Genomic DNA, 23840 nt, shown 5'->3' with positions numbered 1-23840 from the left:
TCATCAATACGTGGAATTGGGAATCTGTTCTTGATGGTAAGCTTGTTCAAAGCTCTATAGTCCACACACATACGGAATGATCCGTCCTTCTTTTGAACAAGAAGCACAGGAGAGCAGTAAGGTGAGGAACTGGGCTGAACCAAACCTTTTTCTAAAAGCTCGTTGACCTGCTTCATGATTTCTTCTTGTTGTGCAGCACTCACTCGGTATGCGGGTTTGTTGGGTGGAGAACTACCTGGCACAAGATCTATGCGATGATCTTCGGGCCTTTGGGGAGGTAATTCACCTGGCAACGAGTCAGCAAAACAATCGTTGAATGCATTAAGAAAATTCAGCCTATCATTAGACATAGCATCCACATTTTGATGATTTGGCACAAGACTATCACGCACAAAAACCAAGTACGCTGAAAGACTCTTTTTCATTGCTTTATTAATTTGGATGTGTGATACAAGTGGGATGGAATCCCCTTCTTTGCCAGCATCAATAAAATGCATGCGGCCTTTATGCATAAAAGAAATCATATTAGACTTGTAGTCTTTGCGGGGCTCAAGCCTATGATGCCACGGCTTGCCCAACAATACATCACATCCATTCAGTGGAGCAACTAGGAAATGCTCATTATCAAGGTAGCCCTGGATATGGGTGCGCAACTTCCCTATCAAAGGGGTAACCTGCACCTCTTTACCAATAAATGCAGCTTCAGCTTCAATCTGAGATCCCATGTTTTCAACCTCAATACCCAATGCAGCTGCCATTTGCATAGAGATGAAATTGTCAATTGCACAGTCATCAAACATGAAGAGTGCGGGCTGATCCTTGATTTGCCACCAAGCCTTGCAAACCATTCGCTCTTTTGCATCATGACCTGTATTTCCTTGCACATCAGGAACTGCATGTACATTAGCTTTGGTGTGCTTGTCCTCGTTTTTTGATTTGCGATCTGGGCATTGTCGAAACATGTGGTCTTTGCTACCACAAGAAAAGCATTTTCCATCCTTGGCATATTGCTCTCTTTACTCCGGGGTTAAGCCGAATTTGTTCTTCCTCGGACCCTGTTCTTTAGATGTGTTATTTTCAGCTTTACCACCCTTGTAAGGCTCCCAGAAGTTCTTTTTAGGTGGCTGTCCACCCTTTTGCTGATTTGGGACAGCCTTGTCCTTCCCCTTTGAACCTGCTTGATCCTGCTTAATCTTGAGCACCAATTGCTCCGTAGCAAGAGCAGAAGCTGTGAGTTGTTGCAACGTATGTTTCGGGTGCAATTCAATGCCCGATCGATATGCTGGTTGCAGTCCAAAACGAAACTTCCTCTTTCTTTCATCCTCACTAATTTGCATAAAGGGAGTCACTTCCAGCAACACTTTCCAGAATTTGTTAACATACTGTTGCACGCTTTCATTGTCTCTTTGTTCCAGCCTGTTCCACTTTTGAGTGAGAGTTTGCTCTGCATTTGGTGGCAAGAACTGAGCATAAAATCTATCCTTGAATTCCTTCCAAGTAGAAATGGGATTCTTGGTGATCTTTTCAGTGATCCACCAATGAGCAGCAGTCCCTTTCAAAAACATGCTAGCATGGCGCACCTTTGACTTTTCTGTGAAATCCTCATCGCTAAAAGCAATGTCGAACTGTGCCACAAATGCTAACACCTTAGAAGCATCATGTTCACCATGAAAGACATCAAATTTGACAGATTTGTCACCTGCTTTGAATTCCTTGAGCTTCCTGGCATGAGGCTCATGGTCTTCTCTTTTTCTTTTCCCCTTATCCAACAGGGTAGCCCTGTCTGCATGGGCTCCATGGGCCGTCATAGAAGTTTCATGGAGCACGGTGGCATGTGCTCCACGAACTCGAAATTCAGATGCATGTGACTTACCTGCATATGGCATTCTCTCTCCATGAGACAACTCAGAAGGCAAAATTTTTCTAGAAGTAGACCTGTCACCATGAGATACATGTCTGGCATGCATGTGACTTTCATGCCCTCCATGAGCACTGGCATACATATATCTATCAGGCTTTGTGCCTTGTGGAGAGGATGCATGTCGAGAGGTGACTGTCACCTCTTCCTTTTGCATAAAAGATTTCAACCTTTGGGATGCGGGATCTCCATGCTTCAAACGAGGTGGATTTCTGAATTTCAGCTCTCCGTCATCCCCCTCTTTGATATCACCTTTGCGGAGGAGGCAGGCAAGTGCCAACTCCCTTGGTTTCTTGCCCACTTCACGAGCCATTGATTCAAAAGTTACATCTACCATAGCATAAGCCTTCTTGGCTTCAATAGCACTTTGCACATGGAGATCTTCATGCAAAAACTTTAACTCTTGCTCTTGAGCCTGCAAAAGTTTTCTCATATGTTCCATTTCAGCCCTCATAGCATCAGGCTCTTGTTCAAGCATAACTGTCTTTCCTGGAGACAGTTGACCCTTTGATTCACTATCAATAACCCTTTCAAGGGGCTTGTGTCTACCTCGCAGGGCATCAGACCCACGAGAGGCACTAGATGGACCCCTCGAATTAGGCACTTCCAAAGGGTTGCCTTGGCTGTCCATTGTGTTTTAAGTTTGCTAAAAGCGGGATGTCCAGTACACAGGTTCGTTTCCCCACTAAGAAGAGGGAAACAACCGTGCTCTGATACCAATGGAACCGATCCCGTCAAGTGGGAAAGACTCCGTTGGACACCCACACGCTTAATAGCACAACTTTAAAACCACAAATTTGAAATGGACAACTTAATACAACTTGAATTTGAAAATGAAATGAAATGGAAAGATGGACACCAGCACCGGGGCCGGAACGGGCCGACCCCCCCCCCTCAATATATGATATATTTATTGGGATCCATGGGTTCCACGAACCAGATAATGTCCATGTACATATGAAAACAGTACCAAACAAATAGACTCGAAGTCGTATTTCGAAGTAGATGCTCGAAGCAGAATGACCACTAGCGTGGTCCAGTCTCTACGGTCCTGTGCTTTCACTGGACTCGGCGGAGAGCGCCTCACTGGTGTTCCGAGACCACACACAAACAGGCGCTCTCGTACTAACGCCTGGCTCTCCCGATCTCAGCACCTTTGGACCGAGGTTCTCCAATAGAGCTTGGACAACCCTGCACCGAACGGGTGTGGCCGTAGTGGGAGTCGGGAATCCCTTATCAGATTTAAACACACAATATTTTACTTAAATCTGAAATTCACTTACTTGTGGATGGTTGATAGAAAACCAATACTCGTGGTGTTTGTGTAGAAGATGAAGCCACTCGAAGAAAGAAAACACCACCTATGGAAAGGAAGTGCAACCTCTTGCTGGAAACAAAGATGAAGCAGCCGCCTTAGGAGAGGTATCGCCTGGCTGTAGGAATACAGCCACCAGATGAAGAGGGAAAAGGAGGCGCTTGCAGTAGACAAGTGCGGCCTGCTAGTGTTGGCACATGCCGCTTCTGGAGAGGTGTAATATTTGGCTGCAGCTTACGTAGTTACCTGCAGGAGAGAAGGCGGTGTAGATGCCTGTAGTAAACAAGCGTAGCAATCAGCAGTAAGTACAGCCTGTTCAGCAGGCGTCTGTTGGAGGCGTAGCAATCAGCAGTAAGTACAGCCTGTTCAGCAGGCGTCTGTTGGAGAGCAGAAACGCAGCTAGTATAACAGCCGCCTGGGATTACACGCACAAGAGTTGGTCGCCTGGTTGTACACAAACGCAGCCAGCAGCCTGAAGTGCAGTTGCCAGCTGTATAGGTAAAACATGCGCAGCCTGTTTTGGCCGCCTGCAGAGGAAACAGGTGCAGCCGCCTGCTGCAAGTACATTCGTCTGTACTGAAGGTAGGGCAGCCTGTGAGCAGCCACGTACAGAAGTGCAGAAACAGTTTGCCCGTGTACAAGCGCAGCCTGAGGGAGCGAAGAGATGAAGCGCCGGTCGTTTCTTTTTCCTTTTTCTACGAAGGATGGTAGGAGAGCACGCCGGTGGTATGGAGATGATGACTCTTTTTAATAAGGTTGGAGAGGGAGTTTAACACTTTGATTTGGCTGGCCCCCCCCACGCTTGCATGTGGGTGGCCAGTTCCAAGGGAATGTGGTAGGTAACCATGCCCACCCCCACACTCACTTAAGTGGGGCTCCCCACCTTGGCCCCTAAGTGTGTGCCCAAAGGGAGTGCCCACATTTAAGTGAATGTGAACACTTAACTTTATAAAACTAAAGGTTAGAAATAAAATAATAAAAACAACATGTGCAACATACTTACCACCTGTTCACATGCACCAAAACTCGTCAGAATACAGAGCAGACTTCACGACTCACTGGCAGGCGTCCCCGCTCAGTAAGTAACACGTCAAGCAGGCAAACACACAAATACATGTCATGCGAAAACAGTTTCAAACATGCAAAACATGTGTGCATGTGCAAATAGTAACATGGACATATCTCCCGTTCATGGAACAAGTACAAAATATCTGTCGGCACAAAACTGGCACGACATAAAAACATAAAAACCTAGTCTTCCTATGGAGTGACAGTCCCATAGGTAAGACACAGTTCCAGCCACGAGTCTCCCTATGGTGTGACAGTCCCATAGGCAAAACACGGCACGAATACTGGCTCTTCCATGGCGTGACAATCCCATGGGTCGAACACAGTCCAGGTCATACACGGGTGGCACTAGTCTGGCTCCCGTCCATACGACACCATCCTGCTAACACACGGGTGGCACCAGTCTGGCTCCCGTCCATGTCAGCAAAATACTGGCCTCTTCACATGAGACACCGGCCTGGCCTCAAGTGAACGAGACGCAAAAACTGGAGATGGACCAAATGGTCGGCCAATTGGTGACAAGGTGAGTCAGGCCTGCACCCCCGTCATGTTTGTTTGGTTTGTTTTCATGTTTCGAGTCTTGTACCAGGAGCATTCTACAAGGAGATCCTATGGGGATTTGACAGTGGTATCAGAGCAAGCCTCGTGAACGAGCAAGTCGGTAGGTAGAGAAGATGAGGTCAAAAGAAAGGTATGAGTTCGAGAAGCTTGCTGTTTTTCTGAGTATACTGCTGTTTTTTCAATTTCAGCATGTTGCTTTTTTATCGTAGGAGCCCGTGGTGATGGGGATTTTGGTCTTGTAAAGCGTTGTCATGTTAATCAAGAAGAAAGTGATTGGCAAGGAGAGAAACATAGGGTAAAGGTTGTGAATTCAGTCATGAAAGAGAAAAGCATGGAGCATGAAAAAGAGAGAGAACAGGCGAAGAGTTAAGGGCTGTGTGAACAGCTTGAGAAAGGAGAGTTGTGGCGTTTGGAGTCGGCTGAACATGATCGCGGCTGAATAACCTAAGCGAACCTTGAGATCTCCACGACTCAGGCGACGGCGGCGAGTTGGTGAAGCACTTCGTTTCCAATCGGCGATCACCGTACTGCTCAGAAAAGCGAAAAGTGCTTTTTAATTCGCTGACATGTGGCGTGGGCAGCCATCATATGTTTTTTTTTTAACCTTGCGTTTTTTTCTTCAGCCGTATGCTTTCTGAATTTAACACGCAACCAACGTTTTTTTTTTTTAACGCTTCGTGTGAGTTTAAATCAACGCAAATGTTTTTTTTTTTCTTTTCGCATGTATTCCTTAGAAGAACATAGCATGTAGATTTTTTTTATTTCTATGTGCCTTGTTTTCTCTAGCTTATGTGTTTTTGTTTAAAGTTTTTTTTACCAAGCTTTATGGGTATTTTTATTTTATTAAAAAAACACAAAAGTAAAGTTTTAAAGCTATACATGCTTTTGGGAAAGCCTATAAAATTTCCCTCAAGAAGGCTTCTTGCCACACATCTCCTCAAGTTCTCAAGCTCTCAAGTTGTCTAGCACTCTTATTTGTGCAAGATCAACCTTTTCTCTCACCTTGCCCTCTTTAAGATGTCGACACAAGAATCCGAGTTGGAGCCCATTCTCGAACGTGAAGACCTGCCAACTACGGAAGCCACCGATGCCGATCTTTTCGACGATTATGTTTCAAAATCAGATTTCCAAGAGTCTACTCTTTCGGGTATGGATAACTTGGCATCTCCTTTAGGCCCCAATATTACTCCAAAACAATTTGGGAGCAAGCAAAAGCAGCGTACCAAGGAGATAGTGGACACTTGGCTACATAAGTGGCAAGCCCATTTTCAGTTCCATCCATATGATGATGGAAAAAAGATCCAATTAGCAGCACGTTTCCTATCAGGCAAAGCTTTGCTTTGGTGAAAGGAACTCAACCCTAAACCAACGACTTGGACACAGTTCGTAGACGTCTTCAAGAAAGAATTCCTCAAGAAAGAGGATGACTACGATGTTGTTGCCCGGTTTACTACTTTGACCATGACCTCGCAGAAACCTCACTTATGAGGTCTATCTCCAGAAATTTAGGGACTTGCAGATGAAAGCTACGAAGATGGATTCCACAACTCTTTTGGGTTTCTTCGTAGCCGGTTTACTCGACTCATACCGTTTACAGGTTAAAAACAACAAATGCAAAACTTCGCTCAAGAAGGAGGGACGTTGCTTCATCTGCTAAGAAAAAGGATATATACGTAACGAGTACCCGAAGCAAAAGGGTGCAAAGACCAACGCAGGACCCAAGCCAAAGGCAGCTAACCAATTGTCTTTGACAGGTACGTCAGTTACTGTACTTTCTCGTCCTAGTACATGTTCTGATTGTCTATTCAACTCTAAAGTTTTTGGCTTGCATGATCTTCTCCGAGTTTATGGAGAAGTGAATGGCCATAGAATCCACATTCTTCTAGACCCTGGCAGCTCACACAACTTTGTTAATTACAAACTTGTGCAAAAATTGGGTCTTGATACAACACCCAACGATCATACCTATGAGGTACATCTACCTGCGGGTCGGCAAGTATGGGATCGAAAGGTGGAGACGCTACCGATCCGGATTCAGGACTACAAAGATACTCTGGAATGCTATATTATGCACCTAGAACATGTAGACTTGTTATCAAGGATTGAGTGGTTTAAGACTCTTCAAGTCCATATAGATTGGTCTAGTCATATTTTTTCTCTTGAACATAGGAACACCCAGTATAGTACCTTAGGTGATTGTATACATCCCTCTCAGGGACCTCTTGTAAATACAGTTGATTTTGGTAATATAATGGATTCTTCTTTGTATACTGCTTTCCATTGTGTATTGATTCCACTTTCTTCATTTCTCATACCTTCTATAGATGTCAATGAATTAAGTGTATTTAAAAGCAAAGAAATACAGAACATACTTGATTCGTTTCAAGATGTATTTCCTAAGGAACTGCCATCGGGCTTACCACCTGAAAGGGCAGTAGATCATCGTATTGACCTGATCCCTGGTACTCACCCTGTTAGTATTCCACCTTACAGGATAAGCCAAGCTGAGGAAGATGAGTTGGCCAAACAACTCGAAGATTATTTGAGGATGGGATAGATCCGTCCAAGTAAATCACCTTGGAGTGCACCTGAGTTGCTTAGGAGAAAGAAGGACAACACCTAGAGAATGTGTATAGATTACAAGAGATTGAACAAGCTGACAATTAAGATCCCCATAGGATCTCCTCGTAGAACGCTCCTGGTACAAGACTCGAAACCTGCAAACAAACCAAACAAACATGAAGGGGGTGCAAGTCTTGGCTGTCCCCACCGAACCTCGAGCTGAGCTAACTAGATGGACGTATTGACCAATCTCTACCTCGTGACGTCCCATACTGCCACGAAGCTACCCTTGCAGGCCTCGAGACTGCTGCCGGCCTCGGCTTCATGAAGCAGGTGCATGTCTACACTAGATCCAGGCTCCTGACCATAGAGCTCTCACAAAGACACGCGAGACTCTATATGACTAATGACTAACCTTGGCCACCCTTTTATAGGCTCTTGGCCGGTCATCGGGCGTCCACACTTGGGTGCCCGCCCGTCCATACTTGGGTGCCCGCCCGTTAGTCTATCCCTAACTCAGCTCGTCAATCAGCCTGCCTAGCTCCAAGCTTCCCCAACCTCGAAGCTAGTCTTGTGCAGGAGCGTTCTACGAGAAGATCCTATGGGGATTTGACAATTTTTCAGTGGTTATTGTAACTTTTGAAGAAACCATCACAATCTCCCTTCCATTGAAGAGGAGCTAGAATAGCTAGAGAACTTGCCCTTTTTAAATATCTTATTAACTATGAGAAAGAGAGTACACAGTTTATGACAAGCTCAACGAACAATGCATAACTCAACACTTAAATATAATACGCAAGACTTCAAGATGCACAGCATTATTCCAACTATAAGTGGACTAGCATCAACTCAAATATGCCGATGAAGAGAGTGAAGAAAATAAATGAGTTGAAAAGAGGACAGTTATTTTTCAAAAAAAAAACAAACAAAACATTGCTTAACTTGAAATAAAAAGAGATTGAAGGGAAAATGCCACATTGGGCCTAACAAGGGACAAAGGAAGACCTTGTTGAAGGCTATAATCAACCATATCAATCATCATTGAGTCGTGCAATTGGATACCTTCCATCCCCCCTAGCTCCTAGCTGCACCGTGCAAACCCTAAACATGAACATGGTATCAAAACCTCTTCTCCCCGCCTCTCTAGCTGCACCTATGACCTTTGTAGCGCTATCACCATTTGGCTGCCCAAGTGGTCTTCCCCTATTTCCTGCTAAGGTACGGGAGGCCAAGGAGCTTCGTGTCACCTGTATTGAGGCCAGGACTCGCGTCACCTACGGGAGGCCAAGCCTTGTGTCACCCGTAGTGTGCAAGGTGGTTCCAAACGTTATGTACTGTACGGATCCTTACGTACTGTACGTTGTTTGGTACGGAAAAAAAATAAGGTACGTAAAAATACGTACCATTGGTAAAAATACATAAAATCTCAGAAATTTCAGCCACCTACATAAAATTTCAGTCCATGTCCACATTGACATATAAAACTTTCGAAATAGAGACACAACAAGGTCAAAAACATACTAATTCAAAAGTGAGAAATTAGAATCACAAGTCAATGCATGATTGCTCTAACAAATTCAATGCACAATGCCATACAATTTCAATCAGGATTCAGCAATCATGCAATGCATAATATTTAGTAGGCAGCTCAGCTGAGAGAGAGAGAGAGAGAGAGAGAGAGAGAGAGAGAGAGAGACTTGAAGGAGAGAGAGGCTGAGAGCTCTATGCACGGTCCACAGAGGGTGGGCTAAGGCTCTGAGAGAGAGAGAGAGAGAGAGAGAGAGAGAGAGTTATGTTGCTGCCTTGGGGGCCTGAGCAAGGGTGGGTGGGTGGGTGGGGAAGGAGGCGAAGCGAAAGGATGGCAGTGGCGACAGTAGCGAAGAGAGAGAGAGAGAGAGAGAGAGAGAGAGTGCGACTGTATAGGCCCTTACCGGAAGGTGTGCGCCGTACAGAGTCCAGACGCTATCGCAGGCGAAACCCAAAAAAAAAAACGTTTATCGCAGGCAAGCAAAGCACCCCCCCCCCCCCCCCCCCAAAAAAAAGGCGTACGGATCGATCCGCACGTACGGATCTCCGTACGGTACGGATTGGATCCGTACGTACGTTTTGATCCAACCTTGGTAGTGTGGCTAGGATGTGGAACCCACTGTCAGGGATCCTAGTTTAGACTTCCAACTGAACCAAATCTAGTGCTTGGGAAGACCTACTGGTTCCACGAATGGGAGATATATCCATTGTATAATGCACGTGCACACATTTCTTTTTTCTTGAGACTGATTTCGTGTGACTTGTTTTTGTGTGACTACCTGCTATGAGGTGTCCAGTTCATGGGTAGGGGGCGTCCACCCCTAAACCGTGACAATGCCCTGTCTTCTAACTAAGTTTGTAGCATGTGAACAAGTGGTAAGTATCATTTCTAACCTTATTTATATTTACAAAGGTTTTATAACCTTAGGAGTTCACACTCACATTAAATACCAGGCCGCCTGCTGGCCAATGCTCGGGCCCAGTTCCATAACTATTGTCTAACCAGCCTAGTGGACACCCTCACCTCCTTTCTCATCCATGTGAGGCCATTTAATGGCTTGGGCAGTGCCCTATACTTAAGGGCATTGCCATGTGGGACTGGACCCCTTCCACCTCTCCACCAACTTTACTTCACAACTCTGTCTCTCATTTATCACACATTTGGCAGCTGGCGCATCCCTCCCTTGCTCTCTATCTGAAAATTGACTAGGCTTCAGTGTGTACATGCTGTGTACTTGCTGCAGGCATCTTCTGTACCTGCTGCACCTGCTATAGCTGCCTTCTGTACCTACTGCACCTGTTGTTGCTGCCTTTTGTACCCGTTGTACCTGCTGTAGGTACCTATTGTACCTACTGGGTACCTGTTGTAGCTGCCTTCTGCGCCTTTGTACCTGTTGTAGGTGCCTACTATACCTGTTGTACCTGATTGATTGTGTACCTGCTGTAGCTGTTAGACATCATCTGTTGGCTTCCTTTGTGGTGTCCTATTTTAGCCTTTAGGGCTGACCATGTTAGCTAGAGGGGCTGGTCACCCCTCACATCATATTCCCACTTTTTCCCTATTTTATGGAGTCATTAGGTTTTATTCCTAATCGTGAGGAGCTGGTCAGCTGCCCCTATTTGGGCATATATATGGCCTTCCCTCCCTCACATTCATTGCTGTTGTGCCTCTTGCATGCCTTAGTGCCTCTGCATATTGGCTTGCTGCAGTCCCTCACATACGAGGTCATCTTTCCCTCTTGCTCGGGACTTGTACCAGCTTGTGCTTCTGGTTTGGTGATATTGAGAGCAGGTATACACCTGTGTTTTCTCTCCCTCTCTCTCTCTCTCTCCATCTTTTGTGCCTCTTGCATGCCTTACTACCTCTGCATATTGGCTTGCTGCAGCCCCTCACATACGAGATCATCTTTCCCTCTTGCTCGGGACTTGTACCAGCTTGTGCTTCTGGTTTGGTGATATTGAGAGCAGGTATACACCTGTGTTCTCTCTCTCTCTCTCTCTCTCTCTCTCTCTCTCTCTCTCTCTCTCTCTCTCTCTCTTTCTCTCTCTCTCTCTCTCTGCCCGTCTCCCTGTCCGCCCGCCTGCATTCGCCCCCGTCTTCTCTGTTCACCTCCGTAATCCGACCCCCACTCACCCTTCCTCAGGCCCCCAAGGCAGCAACATAACTCTCTCTCTCTCTCTCTCTCTCTCTCTCTCTCTCTCTCTCTCTCTAAACCATCAATCAATCAATTAGAAGTAGGGTAAACTAATCATACCAGATTATCCAGGCAGAGTTTGCTGCAGCCCCGATGGTAGTGGAGGCACTCTTCCAAACAGTCACGTACCTTCATTGCATTAGTCACATGGATCCCCACAGGTAACCCAGGCTTGCCCTGGAGTCCTCTAGACAGCTAGCACTTGAGAGGCACTCTAGAGTATGGTATGCACTAGTTTCCACTTGGTTCTCAGTATATGGGCTCTGCATGGATCGCCTACCCCCCCTTCAGTACAGTTTGGACTCCCCTTTTTTCCGGCTATCTCACGAGGATACCAACCGAGTTATCCGGTCAGATCTTCTTAGCCTCTACACACATTGCACATGGATCACACCCCTGGAGCTCCCCACGAAGATGCAATTTTACAGAGACCACTCCCTCACACTCACTAAGGATGGATTCATCCAACAGCCGGGCTACTTGAGTGTTCACATGTCCCATGCAATGCGGATTGCGATTGGCCAGATACGGGTATCTTCCCACCGCCTCAAAGTGGAGACAAGTAGAGCTGAGCGCATCTTCAGAGCCGGGAAGATCGTACGAACACCCAGAGAGGAGAGACTATGCCACACAGAGGTTGAGACGGAGGAGCATTACATATGCCGCTACCCAGTATACTATGAGATCCGCGGGAGGTTTCACTGTCTATTTCGTGAGGGATTCGGTCCACTCTCCAGGATCATTGACTTCCAGCACCAGCGTTGCCTGGTAATGCTAACATGGTATCTAGAGCTTGGCAAAATTAGGTCACTTTTGTGATGTAGAATAGGTCAATTTTATTCTTTTTTTCTTTGTGGAGCCGAACCTCCTACCAGTGGAGCAACTCATTTTGGTAGCCAACTGGGAAGAGATGGCATCCTCAGAACTGCCCATGTCAAATAGGACTATAAATTGGCGGCCCTGGACAAAGCCTGTAACATGCAGAAGCTCTGGGAGTCTTCTTTCAGCCCTAAGCACCACTGAGAACATACTAATGCAAAAACACAGACAGAAGGGAGAGTAGAGAGAGAGAGAGAGATGCTGGAAATTCAGTAGATTCTTATGGTACAAAAAGGTACCCTAATCTCCAGCCATAGGCTGCCTTACATAAAAGGTGGAATACACCAAAATCTGTCCTACTCTAAGGACCCAACTCAAAGGAGTTGAATGAGTCACAATGATGAGCACATAAGCCTTATATAGGCTTGAGAACAACTCATGGACTAGCCGACTGCTGGTCAGCCAGCTCCTGGACAAATAAATCATATATATATGCTGTAGCCAAAAGGAATATTGCCTGGCTGACAGCCCCTATGTCCTTCCACAAGATGCTCCACAGTATATGCTCCAAAAATCTGGTTCTGTTCTGATCTTTTCTTCTTTATCTTGTTGCCTCCTTGGGGTTAGCCTCTCAGATAAGTATGTACATGTGTGTGCACATGACATCCCCCTCTGCTAAACTTGATGATGGGATTCCACTCTGCTTCTTGGATGACTGTCATCATCCCGTTCTATTCTCAGAGTCCCTGTGTCATCCTTCCTACTCTGGCAATCTTTTCACTGAATGCCCGGGCCGGTCTCCAAATCCACTCTGACTTTGAATAAGATCTATGCATATGTTCCCTCTAGTCCCCAATCCGTTCCTGCCCTAACTCTAAACACTGTCTTTGTCTTCATTCCTGAGAAATGAATCTGGCACTCACATCACCCCTTAGAGGATAATCCTCCCTTGGGACCGTTGCCCAAAAACCTATCTGGCTGATAGGACTGCCATCCCCTCTGGCTTTGTGGAACACCACCAACAAACCTCCTGGGAGCTCTTCCCGATCTTATGTTCCTTGCCTTGGGCTTCGTACCCGTGCACTTTCATGTACCTTGGACCTGTACACCACCATATGGGACTAAATCAATGTTTAGCTTTGCTGAGCCTGATGCTCTGATACCAATGTAACATGCGGAAGCTCTGGGGGTCTTCTTTCAGCCCTAAACACCACTGAGAGCATGCTGATGCAAAAACGTAGACAGAAGGGAGAGTAGAGAGAGAGAGAGAGAGAGAGAGAGAGAGAGAGAGATGCTGGAAATTCAGCATATTCTTATGGTACAAAAAGGTACCCTAATCTACGCCATAGGCTGCCTTACATAAAAGGTGGAATATGCCAAAATCTATCCTACTCTAAGGACCCAACTCAAAGGAGTTGAATGAGTCACAATGATGAGCACATACGCCTTATATAGGCTTGAGAACAACTCATGGACTGGCCGACTGCTGGTCGGCCAGCTCTTGGACAAATAAATCATATATATATATACCGTAGCCAACAGGAACATCATACTTACTAAAATTCGGTTGAGTTCGGATGACGGTTGTTGATGTCGCAGGATTCTAATTGGTGGCACCTATGGGTGGGGAAACTGAAGAGAGGTGATAATATTTCAGATGTAAGGTCTCCTTTTCCCGTTGGTGTTCGAGTGACATGCGCTCGCAATCGAGCTCTCATTGGTACTCCTAAGCAACGAGTTTAGCCTGACGCCAATCTTCTTCAAGGCTGCGTTGGGCTTCCTCATAGTCCCGTCTGTCTGCTTTTTCTTCCCGCATTGTCTGGCTTCATCCTCTTGTCTTTGTTGTTCAAAGAAGAGGTCGACGAAGTCGGGGGTAACTGGAGGAGTGGGTTTTAGTGTCGTTGCCTCCAAGAGATGGAAACGCTCCATAAGAAGCTGGTTCTAAGCTCAGAGTAGAGCTATGGTATCTGTAGTAGGAGAAAGAGCAAGGTCTCTTTCAGGGGAGACGTCTTCCTACTGATGTGTACTCTCGAGACTCTGTAGACATGTTACTGAAGTCGGTGGTCGTGTGTTTTACCTTCATCGATAGGGCTATAGCAAAACAATGAAGTGTGTGAAAGCTGAAAACTGTATGTATGCTGAAAATGCAAGGTACTGAAGTGCTTCTACTGGTTGCATGCTTTTGATTTTTTGTTTTGATGATGTAGGGCTTAATGCTCATGCGTTGATGCTCCTTGTGCTAAAGGAAAATGCTTGACTCCAATGATTATGAGATGGAATGAATGATTGCAATGCTGAGCTATTTATATGCTTCTCATGTGCTGGTCGGCTGGCTGAAAGCTGGCCGGCTGCTACACGACTTGTATAAATGGGATAAATGCTGAAATATTATAGAAAATGCCAAAAAAAATACTAATAAATGTAGTAAAATGCTGAATAATTTTCTAATGCTTCTGCCATGGTCTATGTACAAGTGGGATGAATGATATGCAAATGCAACCATGCTCTACAACCAACCAATCTAGTAACTTTATTTTGCAGAATCTATATGAAATGTTGAGAACTCAACACGCATAAATTTTTCCTTGAAATCTTGATGCTACACAAATCTCCAGCTCCACCAATCGTTGTCTCTCTAGGAAAACTGACGACTGAACTTCTGCAAAACCTCATGTCGTGCTCTCTCCACTCCCAGCCACCGTGCCAACCAAGAAAGGCGTAGGGGTTGGCCTTTCCCTACACCATTTCTAATAATAACTTTGTCGCAACAAGACTTCGAAACAATTGAGCTTCAGCTTCAGCCACCTCACATATGGATTCTACGATGTCATGGCCAAGTCAACTCAGGTGAACTATGGAGATTGACCACATCACAATGACCTTTCTACTCTCCAAATACTCCTAACTAAGAGTTACTCCATCCTTAACCTAAAATTAGTATTTCAAATTGTTTAAAGATATTCGACACAATTGACATCTTTGAAATACATTCCTTAACAAGCAAGCCAAGTGTTCCTTCCATTTGAAATTGCCAAGAGTCGTACCTCTCGTTTGAAGTTCTCTTCCCTAGAGCAATAAGCTCCACTTGTCTGAATGGCCTCTGCAGCAGCAACTTTGTTTGGTTCATCTTTCACGGCAGCAGCAACAGCCGGAGCCGTGATCGCAGACCCGGAATGCACGGCAGGAGCTGCATCTTTGGAAGCTTCAACAGCAGGCTCCGTCTTCACATTGGATAGAGTTTGGAGGCCTTCTGTCTTCAGTGTGCCGGGTGGCCGAGGGGTGCCAGCACCTTCCAAGCGTGCAGCAGTGAAGGTACGCATGGGGTCGTCATCATCACCCTCCTCATCATCATCATCGGCGTCATCATCATCCTGCTCACCATCATCTTCATTGCCATCATCATCATCGTCTTCCTCTTCATATTCTTCTCTGCCATCAGGGTCACCTGCACTGATGCTATCAAGTTGGGAGTGGTTAAGGCCGCTTTCATCGCCTCCAGTGCCACCATTCTCATCATCTTCTTCCAGGGAGGTTCCGGGCCCGTCACGGCTTTCATGGGACACAGAGGAAGGGTGGGAGTGGGCGGTGGGGTGGAGGTTCGAGAAGGTGTGGGGGAGGTGGCCAGTGTTAGGGTTTCCTGCAAACCCTAATGAGGAGGCATGGTCATCACTGCGTTTGCGTTTCTGGCCAGAGCCACTGAGGGATGCGGATGCGGAGTGGGAGGGGGAAGGCGATGGGGTGGGGGACTGGGAGCTGAGGGAGAAGCCAGGGCCCAAGCCGGCCGGGGCAGAAGGCCCCGAAAAGCCATCCATTTTTCTTCCTATTTTGCCTGATTTTGTCTACCACGCAGAGTGCAAACAGTGTAGCTGTGTAGAGAGCTCTTCCTGCTGGCGAATTGATGATGTTCTTTTGTTACTGTCTCCGCATGAACCTTTTGAATATCCAGCTGCTTCTCTCTCTCACGCCATCCTAAATTTGAAGGGCAACAAGGCGCTAAGTGCTCTCTCTCTTTTTCTAGCAGGAACGCCCTCTTAGAAAACAGCTTCAAAAAATAGTCTCCAAATCTCTAAGAAAACAGCTCCAAAAAAAAAAAAAAAAAATCATCTCTCTCTCCACAAACATCACTAAACTTTTTTCATGCCCGTAGGTGTGTAGAGAGCCACGCCTGTAGGCGATCTAGAAACTCACCCGTAGACAGTGGCCTTCGGATAGCTTTGCGAAGGCTCAAAACCAGGACCCCCTGTCCCGAGTGAGACCTACCACTAGGCTACAACTCTGTCGGCCTCTCTCCACAAACTTAACAAGGATAAAATTCTTAAATATTCAGGGCACCAACATGCACGTTACATCTTGGAACTAACCAGAGTTAGTGGGCTAACTAAGTTTTGTGAGATTGACAACAACTAACTAAGGACGGATTAGCCCTAAAGGGCTCGATTAAGTGACTACAACTAACTAAGGTTAGAGAAAAGTTATAAAAATAGATGGAGAGCTAAGAATAGCATGGGATCGCAAGGCTTTCTATATAAGTGGGTGGTTGGCTTTATTGGCTTAGTGATAAGGACCCTTATTCATGAGCTCAACAATGATAGCGAGAGATTCAACGTCACTCTTAGGTTAAATCGTTTGTAGTATGGGATGCCGACGATTTCTCGCTTTCCTACTTTAGAATGGATGTATTACCTAACATAGAAAGAAATGCCATTCTATATAATGGCTAACCGCAGTCTAATTTATATTTCTAAAATTTGGAGGGAATTAAGTCCACGACAAAGTTTTTAGGAAATCACATGTCCACGAATCATTGTACCTATATGGTGTCTGGAAAAATGATGGTCGTGACACAAGTGACTAAAAAATGAAGCTGCTTACTGGTAATAATCTAATACATGATTATTCATGGACCACTACAAGCATAGATGTGGACTAACCAAGATTATGATGATTCATGGACCACTACACACATAGATGTGGACTAACCAAGATTATGATGATTCATGGACCACTACACCACACATAGATCTGGACAAAGCAATGCTTAATGGCAATAATCCAATGAATGATGTTTTTCATGGACCACTACACACATAGATGCGAACTAACCATAGGTGGTGCTTCTTTTGAGCCCAACCATAGTGAAGACCAATGATGGTTTTGAAACACAAGCGACTTAAAACTTAAGCTCATTAATGGTAATGATCCAATGAATGTTGGTTCAATGAATAGTAATGATCCAATGAATGATGGTTCATGGACCACTACACACGCCTTGGGATCACTTAGACTAAGGTCACATAAGATTCGTACTAACTAATGGATGCTAACTCACCCAAACTTTCAACATGTATCTTGATCATGCATCCATAGCATGTAGGGTGTGCTTGACCAAGGACTCATCCACACATCTCTCTCTCTCTCTCTCTCTCTCTCTCTCTCTCTCTCTCTCTCTCTCTCTCTCTCCGCTACATATTCATGATCTCTCTCTAACTAATAGGAGATAATAGGAAACGAGTACCTAGAGAATGTTTACAAAAGTTATCACACTCAATTACATCATAGAAATGTGTCGAAGACGAATCACAAAGGCCACACAATGAAGACTAGCATGTTGCCACTCGTACTATGTTGATAAAGTCAACACATAGAGCTTAGAATGAGCATATTGCAATGTCAACTCAAGGAAGAAGCCACCAAGATGCTACCAAGTTACCATTAAAGGAAATCATGACTCACATTCCCATAAGTTGATGATCTATTGTTAATCCAATTCTAGGATTAACAAGAGCTACCGCCATTATCTTACATCAAGGAGTCACGGTAAATAAACCAAAGGGTCATACATTCAAGATATCAAGCAAAAATGTCCAAAGCTACAACTTGGACAGGCGCCCGTAATGGTGTGACAAAGTATTTATGGCAATTCTGCTTCAAGAGCGTGTGGTAGCAAGTTAGGATGAAGTCCGAAGTGATGTACTTCATGGATATATTACGAGAGTAGTCATTGTAATAGCATTAGGCCTCTTAAGAGCCTAAAGTGCCCGGTCGGCCACAGTTTAAGTGAGTGTGAACACTTATGGCCATGTATATAAGTGAATTTCTCTCATAATACAAGATACTCTCCCATTGTGCAATCGAATCTTGCTCTTGCTAATCTCTCTCCCTAATGCATGCTAGTGAGTGTGTGTGAGTGAAGTGAGGTGAGAGGAGGGACGAGGACCCGTAGTGCAACGCAGCGATGTGACAACGCTCGCGGTGGGAGACACGGTGGAATTACTTCTCAAGGAGTTGTAGAGCTTGGAGACCTCGAGGGTTATGAGCTCGGCCACTGGAAAGATCCTCACGACAGTTGCGGTTCACCAAGTAAAGTCTTTTTGGATGTGTTTCAAGGAGGGTTAGGGTGAGCCTTAACATTTTTGGCACTGCTGTCGGGGAGCCATCCCTTGGCTTTTTCCATCGTTTTGTCTCTAATCTACACATATCCCATTGCCCATTATCTTGATTAGTGGTTTTCCATGAAAAAGATGTGGATTTAATGATGATTTGTGTGAGATTTGGTGTAGAATAACTCTCTTTTTTATCTTTGAAAAAATGTTTTTTGCTTAATTTTTAGATTAATTTGTTGTTTTTGCGGTTTTTCATGTTCTTAGGGCTTGCATATAGTTTGTATTAGGCTTAGTTTGCATCCATTGCATTAAACAATGCAAGAGAATGCATTTTTTAGTGAATGTTAGCTCTCTTTAGTTTAAACATAGATCTAAGATCATTAATTTTAGTTTAATTGTGTGTTTTTTGTTGAAATTGTTTGGATTAGAGTGTTAGCAAGCATTAGGAGTAGCTTAATCTTTCAAAAAATTTCTTAAAACCATCAAAAAATCCTTAAATTTGATTAATTTCTCTTAATGGACTGGTTTTTGTCTCATTAAGAGTGATTAATCTTATTCAAAGAGGCTAAAATTTAGAAAATATGTTAATTGGGGTCTAAATTGATCATGAATAGTCGAAATTAGGATTTTTGAGTGTTTTGAGAGCATCTATCAAAACACCTAATCGCACCAATTGTTTGATCAATTGGAAGAAATTTGACTCTCTTTGCTTAATTTTGCCTTAAAAAAGAGACTATAATTAAGAGTCTAATTAATCTCCTAATTTAGATTAATTTATACAATTATTGATGCACATAGATTAATTTTTCCTTGCTCTATCCAATGATGTGCTCAATTGTGTGAATTAATTAGGGATTAGTGGTTAATTAGAGTCCTTGATTAGTGTAAAGAAGGAAAGTTAGTGAAAGAATTAATCTTGGATTAATTTTTAATCACCTTTTTACATAACTCATTAAGGCTATTGAGCATTCAATGAGAAGATGCTCATGATTTGTCAATTTGTCCATTTTGGGGGTCATTTATGAAGGGTGTAAGGTATGTCATTAAAGGGTTGACTTTTTTGATTCCATTTATCTTTTTTGGAAAAATGCCCATATCCCTTTCATTCTAAATTTAAAAAAATATTTCTCCCAAAAAGGAAAATTCGTATTTCCCACCAGACTCCAAAAAAAGATCGAAATTTAATCCCATGTGAAGTCCGGTTCACGGCATGAAAAACAAGTTCATGTGGGGAAAAAATTTTAAAAATAAAATCTCATGTGAACGAAAATATCACGTGAATGGAAATCTCACGTGAAAACGAAAATATCACGTGAACGGAATTCTCACGTGAATGGAAATCTAAACGAAAAAATCACGTGAACAAAAATCCGACGCAAAAATATAAAATAAAATCGAAATTTAATCCCTCGTGAAGTCCATGGAGTTCACGCATGTGGAGTTTTTCACCACGTGAAACAGAAGTTTACACGGCAAAATTTTTTAAAAAAAAATCAAAATTTAATTTCCACGTGAAGCTGTTCATGCGTGAAGAGTGTTTCACAGCGTGAAACAGCAGTTCAATGCGGGAAAAAAAAAAGACTCTGGAAACCACCCCTGTTTGGAGGCCCGTATCTCCTAAACCGTATATCTGATAAAGGCGCTCAGGCTCATCAAAAAGCTGACATCGAGCTCTTCAACTTTGGACTTGGTCGTCCGAAGTCAAAATTGATCATTTTGGCCTCCGACCAGTAGCCTCGAAATTCGACCCAAAAATCGAGGCAAAAAATAGCCCAAAAACCACGAAAAATCGTAAAAAAACAGCGCAAAGATGACGACGAGCCATATTTGGGCTACTTTTTGAGGGTCTAAATGACAAAATCACAGACAAATCAGGGGAACAAAGTTGTAGTACTCCAAAAATACTACAAGTCCCTCATACAGAGTTTTTAAAATTTCTTTTGAAACAACACCCTCAAAAACATGCTATGAAACAGGGAAAAAATTCTCGAATTTTTTTTCCGTCTTGAGACAATGATGGAAAATAGGTTTTAGGACCTTCTCTTCCATCTGGGAAGTTAGCATACGCTTTTTCCAAAAAAATATCTCAGGTTCACGTGCATATAGCGCCTAAGCTAATTAGGACAAACGAACACCCGTTTGATCCAACGAAGAGTACACCAAGCCTTTTGAGGCTATAACGGGCTGTGGTAAAGTATAAAAAGCAATAAATAAATAAAATTGTGATTGCTCATTAAGGAGCATTTAGGCACTCTGACATGGCCACAATAGAGGGATTGCCTGCAATTACACAAGGACTAAACCCAATGGCTGACATCTTCGAGCCATTGAGATCTATGCCACTAATTCACCTCCCCATGCCATTGGCCATGCCTATAACAAGCGTGCCATCGGGTTTTACACCCTCTGTCACTTCGATTCAACCGGGCTTTGGTCCTTTGCCTAACATTCTCGAAAATCCTATAAGTACCAACCCTTTCCTGGATGCCCACACCTTGGACATACTGACTAGTCTAGGAAGGGGGTGGGCCAAGGACTCAGTGAGTCTCTTCCAACAAGAGCACTCACATACGACTTCAATGACTTCAATGACTCTTACAACAAGAGCACTCACATACGACTTCAATGACACTTACAAAAATACGATCGTACAAATTTTTAAAATTATGGGTAAATATGACGGAACAACAGACCCTGTTCAATTCATTCAAAAGTTTGAACAGAGATGTGAAGCCTTTGGAAATCCCAACAGCCCCAGTAAGGTACATGCATTGAACTTATGCTTAGAGGGAAAAGCTAGTCGATGGTTCATCGCATTAATGCCGGTGATCAAGACCAACTTCAAAACTTTGAAATCAGCCTTTATACATGGCTTTTCCAAACAAGGTGATCGGTGGAGTGCAACAACAGAACTTTATTCAATTGAACGCCAACCCAATGAATCCATTAGAGGTTTGATCTTCGGATAAAACTCTTGGACTCATGTTGTGAGACATGGGAAAAATTAAACGATGTTCAATTGAGGAGATGTTTCATGATGGGCTTAAAGAATAACAGCTTACATAACTTGGTCATTGTATCCAATCCGGAAACATTCGATCAGTGTTGCAAAGAAGCAATACGTTTAGATAACAACATGCTAGAAGATGATCATGCTACGAGATGTTACTCATCTAAACCAAATGAAGCAATGGCAAAAAAAAGATCGATCTCAGAATTGACATTTCCAAAATTTTATGCAGCCTTGCTTAAAACCTTACAGCCAACATCTCGAAGAGAGAATGAAAACCTTCAAAACCAGACAACCTTAATGCCTATAAAAGGGACGAGCGAAATGCCTTGTGTTGAATGCAATTACTATGACCATCCCAATCCTCATGGTGCATACAAGGCACCTGTTTTTCTATACTGCATCTATTGTAAAACCTTTGACCATGATACTAAAATGTGTCCTGCTTCATCCACGATGGACTCAAAACCTCTCGTGCACAAAACAGAAACTATTCAAAGGGTAGAAACTGCTTAGAAAGCAGTTAATCGAACACTTCAGTGTTTCTATTGTCGTGGACCTCACAAGGTGGCAAACTGCACAGTTTGGAATACTTCCATGCCCATAGTCATTGACACCTTGTGACGACCAATGTGTGAACGATGTGGCATTGATCACATGTTCCAAGATTGCCCAAGACGAGATGCTTCAATGTAACTTGTCTCACAAAATATAACTCTTAAACATCCTAAGTGTACAAAATGGGCAATTGGCCATGGTGCCCTTGAATGTGCTTACACGCTTACAAGCCAAGGCACGACAAACAGTCAAAAAGAACGCAAAAAACAATACCTCAACATGGGTAGAAGAACATGCTTTAAAACAAAACCCAAAAGAGAAAACAAGACCTTCTAAACCCAAGAAAAACAAGGGACAAAAAACTGTCAAAACCAAGGTTGAATTAAAAGAAAGGGAAAAGGAGTCTATGCATAATATAAGCCCAAAAGGGGACATAAACACAAAAGAGCCAAAAGCTATACATGATGCAGAAACATCCACATCAAAGACAACCACACAAACCTCAACACCCATATGTCGACACATGATACAAAAACCCAAAACAAAATTTGATCTTGTCGCAACCTTTATGGAATCCACACACTGGCAACACCTTCTATGTTTAAACTCCTTTACATTTAAGGAGGATCATAGCTTGGACCCATACCACTTCTTTTATTCACTTGAATGCTTTTTAGTATTAATCTCAAAAATGTTGGTCCATGAAATGGCCAACCATGATAGTGTAGTAGTTTTTTGGGTTCATTGGACCCTTACATTGTGAAATGGTATACAATGTTCTTTGATCTACTTTGAGGATGAGAAGCATAAATGTGATTAGAGTAAGGGTGTTAAAATTGTGGTTAAGTAATCTTGATTGTAGGTTGTCAAGATTTTTTGCATTCCATTAAATAGCTTAGTTAGTTTTGAATACTACACAGTATGAGCATGTGTTACACGTAATTAATATTTTGATTAAAACTCATGTGATTCAACAAAAAGTCACTATCTCATGTAGGACATGTATAAATCCAAGCTAAAGATATCTTAAGTATCAAGAAGATTATGCTTGTGGTTTTTTGGTATATGGAGGAAATTTCTATTGAAAGAGAGTTTACTCAATATACCCATGTATAATTGATGCTTTTTGAAGGGATGCCATGCATGACATGTCTTTTCATCTTCATATATAAGTGGTTTCAACATAGATTCTAGTATCATTCTTCTAGAGCTTTCCTTTAAAGAAGCCATCTAGAAACCTACCTTTAACATGTTATTTAGCACGTGTTCTTGCCATCATTACATCTAAGTTCAATAATCCATTGCTTTTTGAAAAACTATATATCAAAATAGTAACTTGTTATCATTTGTGCTTCCTTTTCTTCTTATTGACATGTTCCTTCCAAGCGCACAAGATATTTCTCAAGATAAACAATGTTGGCTATAGATGTAACCACTTTGCACATTAAATTGTCCTTACCTAAGGGCAATATACAAAAATTCATCCACAAAACTATTTTTATGGTACTACTTCTTATAGCAAGAGGTTCCTTGTTGGTGCAAAAGGGTGGGTGTCACCAAGGGGGGATTTTTTCTAGTGAGCATTTTCTAGCACTTTTTTAGAATCGGACGAGCGGATTCCAAAAAGATTCCTCCCCTCTCCATCAAGAGAGAGAGAGGGGCGAAGAGAGTTGGAGAGGGATCCATGACGTAATTATTTGAGAGTGAGAGGGCGAGAGAGAGGTAAAGGGAGTGAAAGAGAGAAAAACATGACAACATAACATCCTCTACTACATCAAGGTTATTGCTTCAAAGTGAAAATAGAACCAAGTTCATTTAGATATAATTTCTAAATACAGAACTATTATATATCATCATCTTTACTTCTATAGGCCTCACTTATCCTCTTGGGTGTAGGCATAAAGTAAGCGAATGACGTTCGTAC

The 23840-nt window shown here is 43.4% G+C and overlaps 1 protein-coding gene across 5 annotated transcripts in view; it reads right to left on the bottom strand.

Annotated features, from left to right (window-relative positions):
* HAG1 (histone acetyltransferase of the GNAT family 1) overlaps window positions 1–16027 on the bottom strand; it is an 86471-nt gene extending 70444 nt beyond the window's left edge. For all 5 annotated transcript variants that reach the window (XR_015261851.1, XR_015261852.1, XR_015261850.1 and 2 more), the window contains exon 1: window positions 15010–16027. Coding sequence is in view for 2 of the 5 variants with exons in the window: in XM_086773096.1 (XP_086629222.1) it covers window positions 15010–15777 (768 nt within the window). In the remaining 3 variants the exon portion in view is untranslated. The remainder of the gene's footprint in view (window positions 1–15009) is intronic.
* Between the last annotated feature and the right edge of the window lie 7813 nt (window positions 16028–23840).

Source organism: Cibotium barometz, chromosome 33 (genome assembly GCF_041138505.1).
Source record: "Cibotium barometz isolate CiBa-2024 chromosome 33, ASM4113850v1, whole genome shotgun sequence".
Lineage (NCBI taxonomy): Eukaryota > Viridiplantae > Streptophyta > Polypodiopsida > Cyatheales > Cibotiaceae > Cibotium > Cibotium barometz.
Note: the sequence above shows the minus strand (reverse complement) of the source record. Positions and strands in the feature narration are given on the sequence as shown.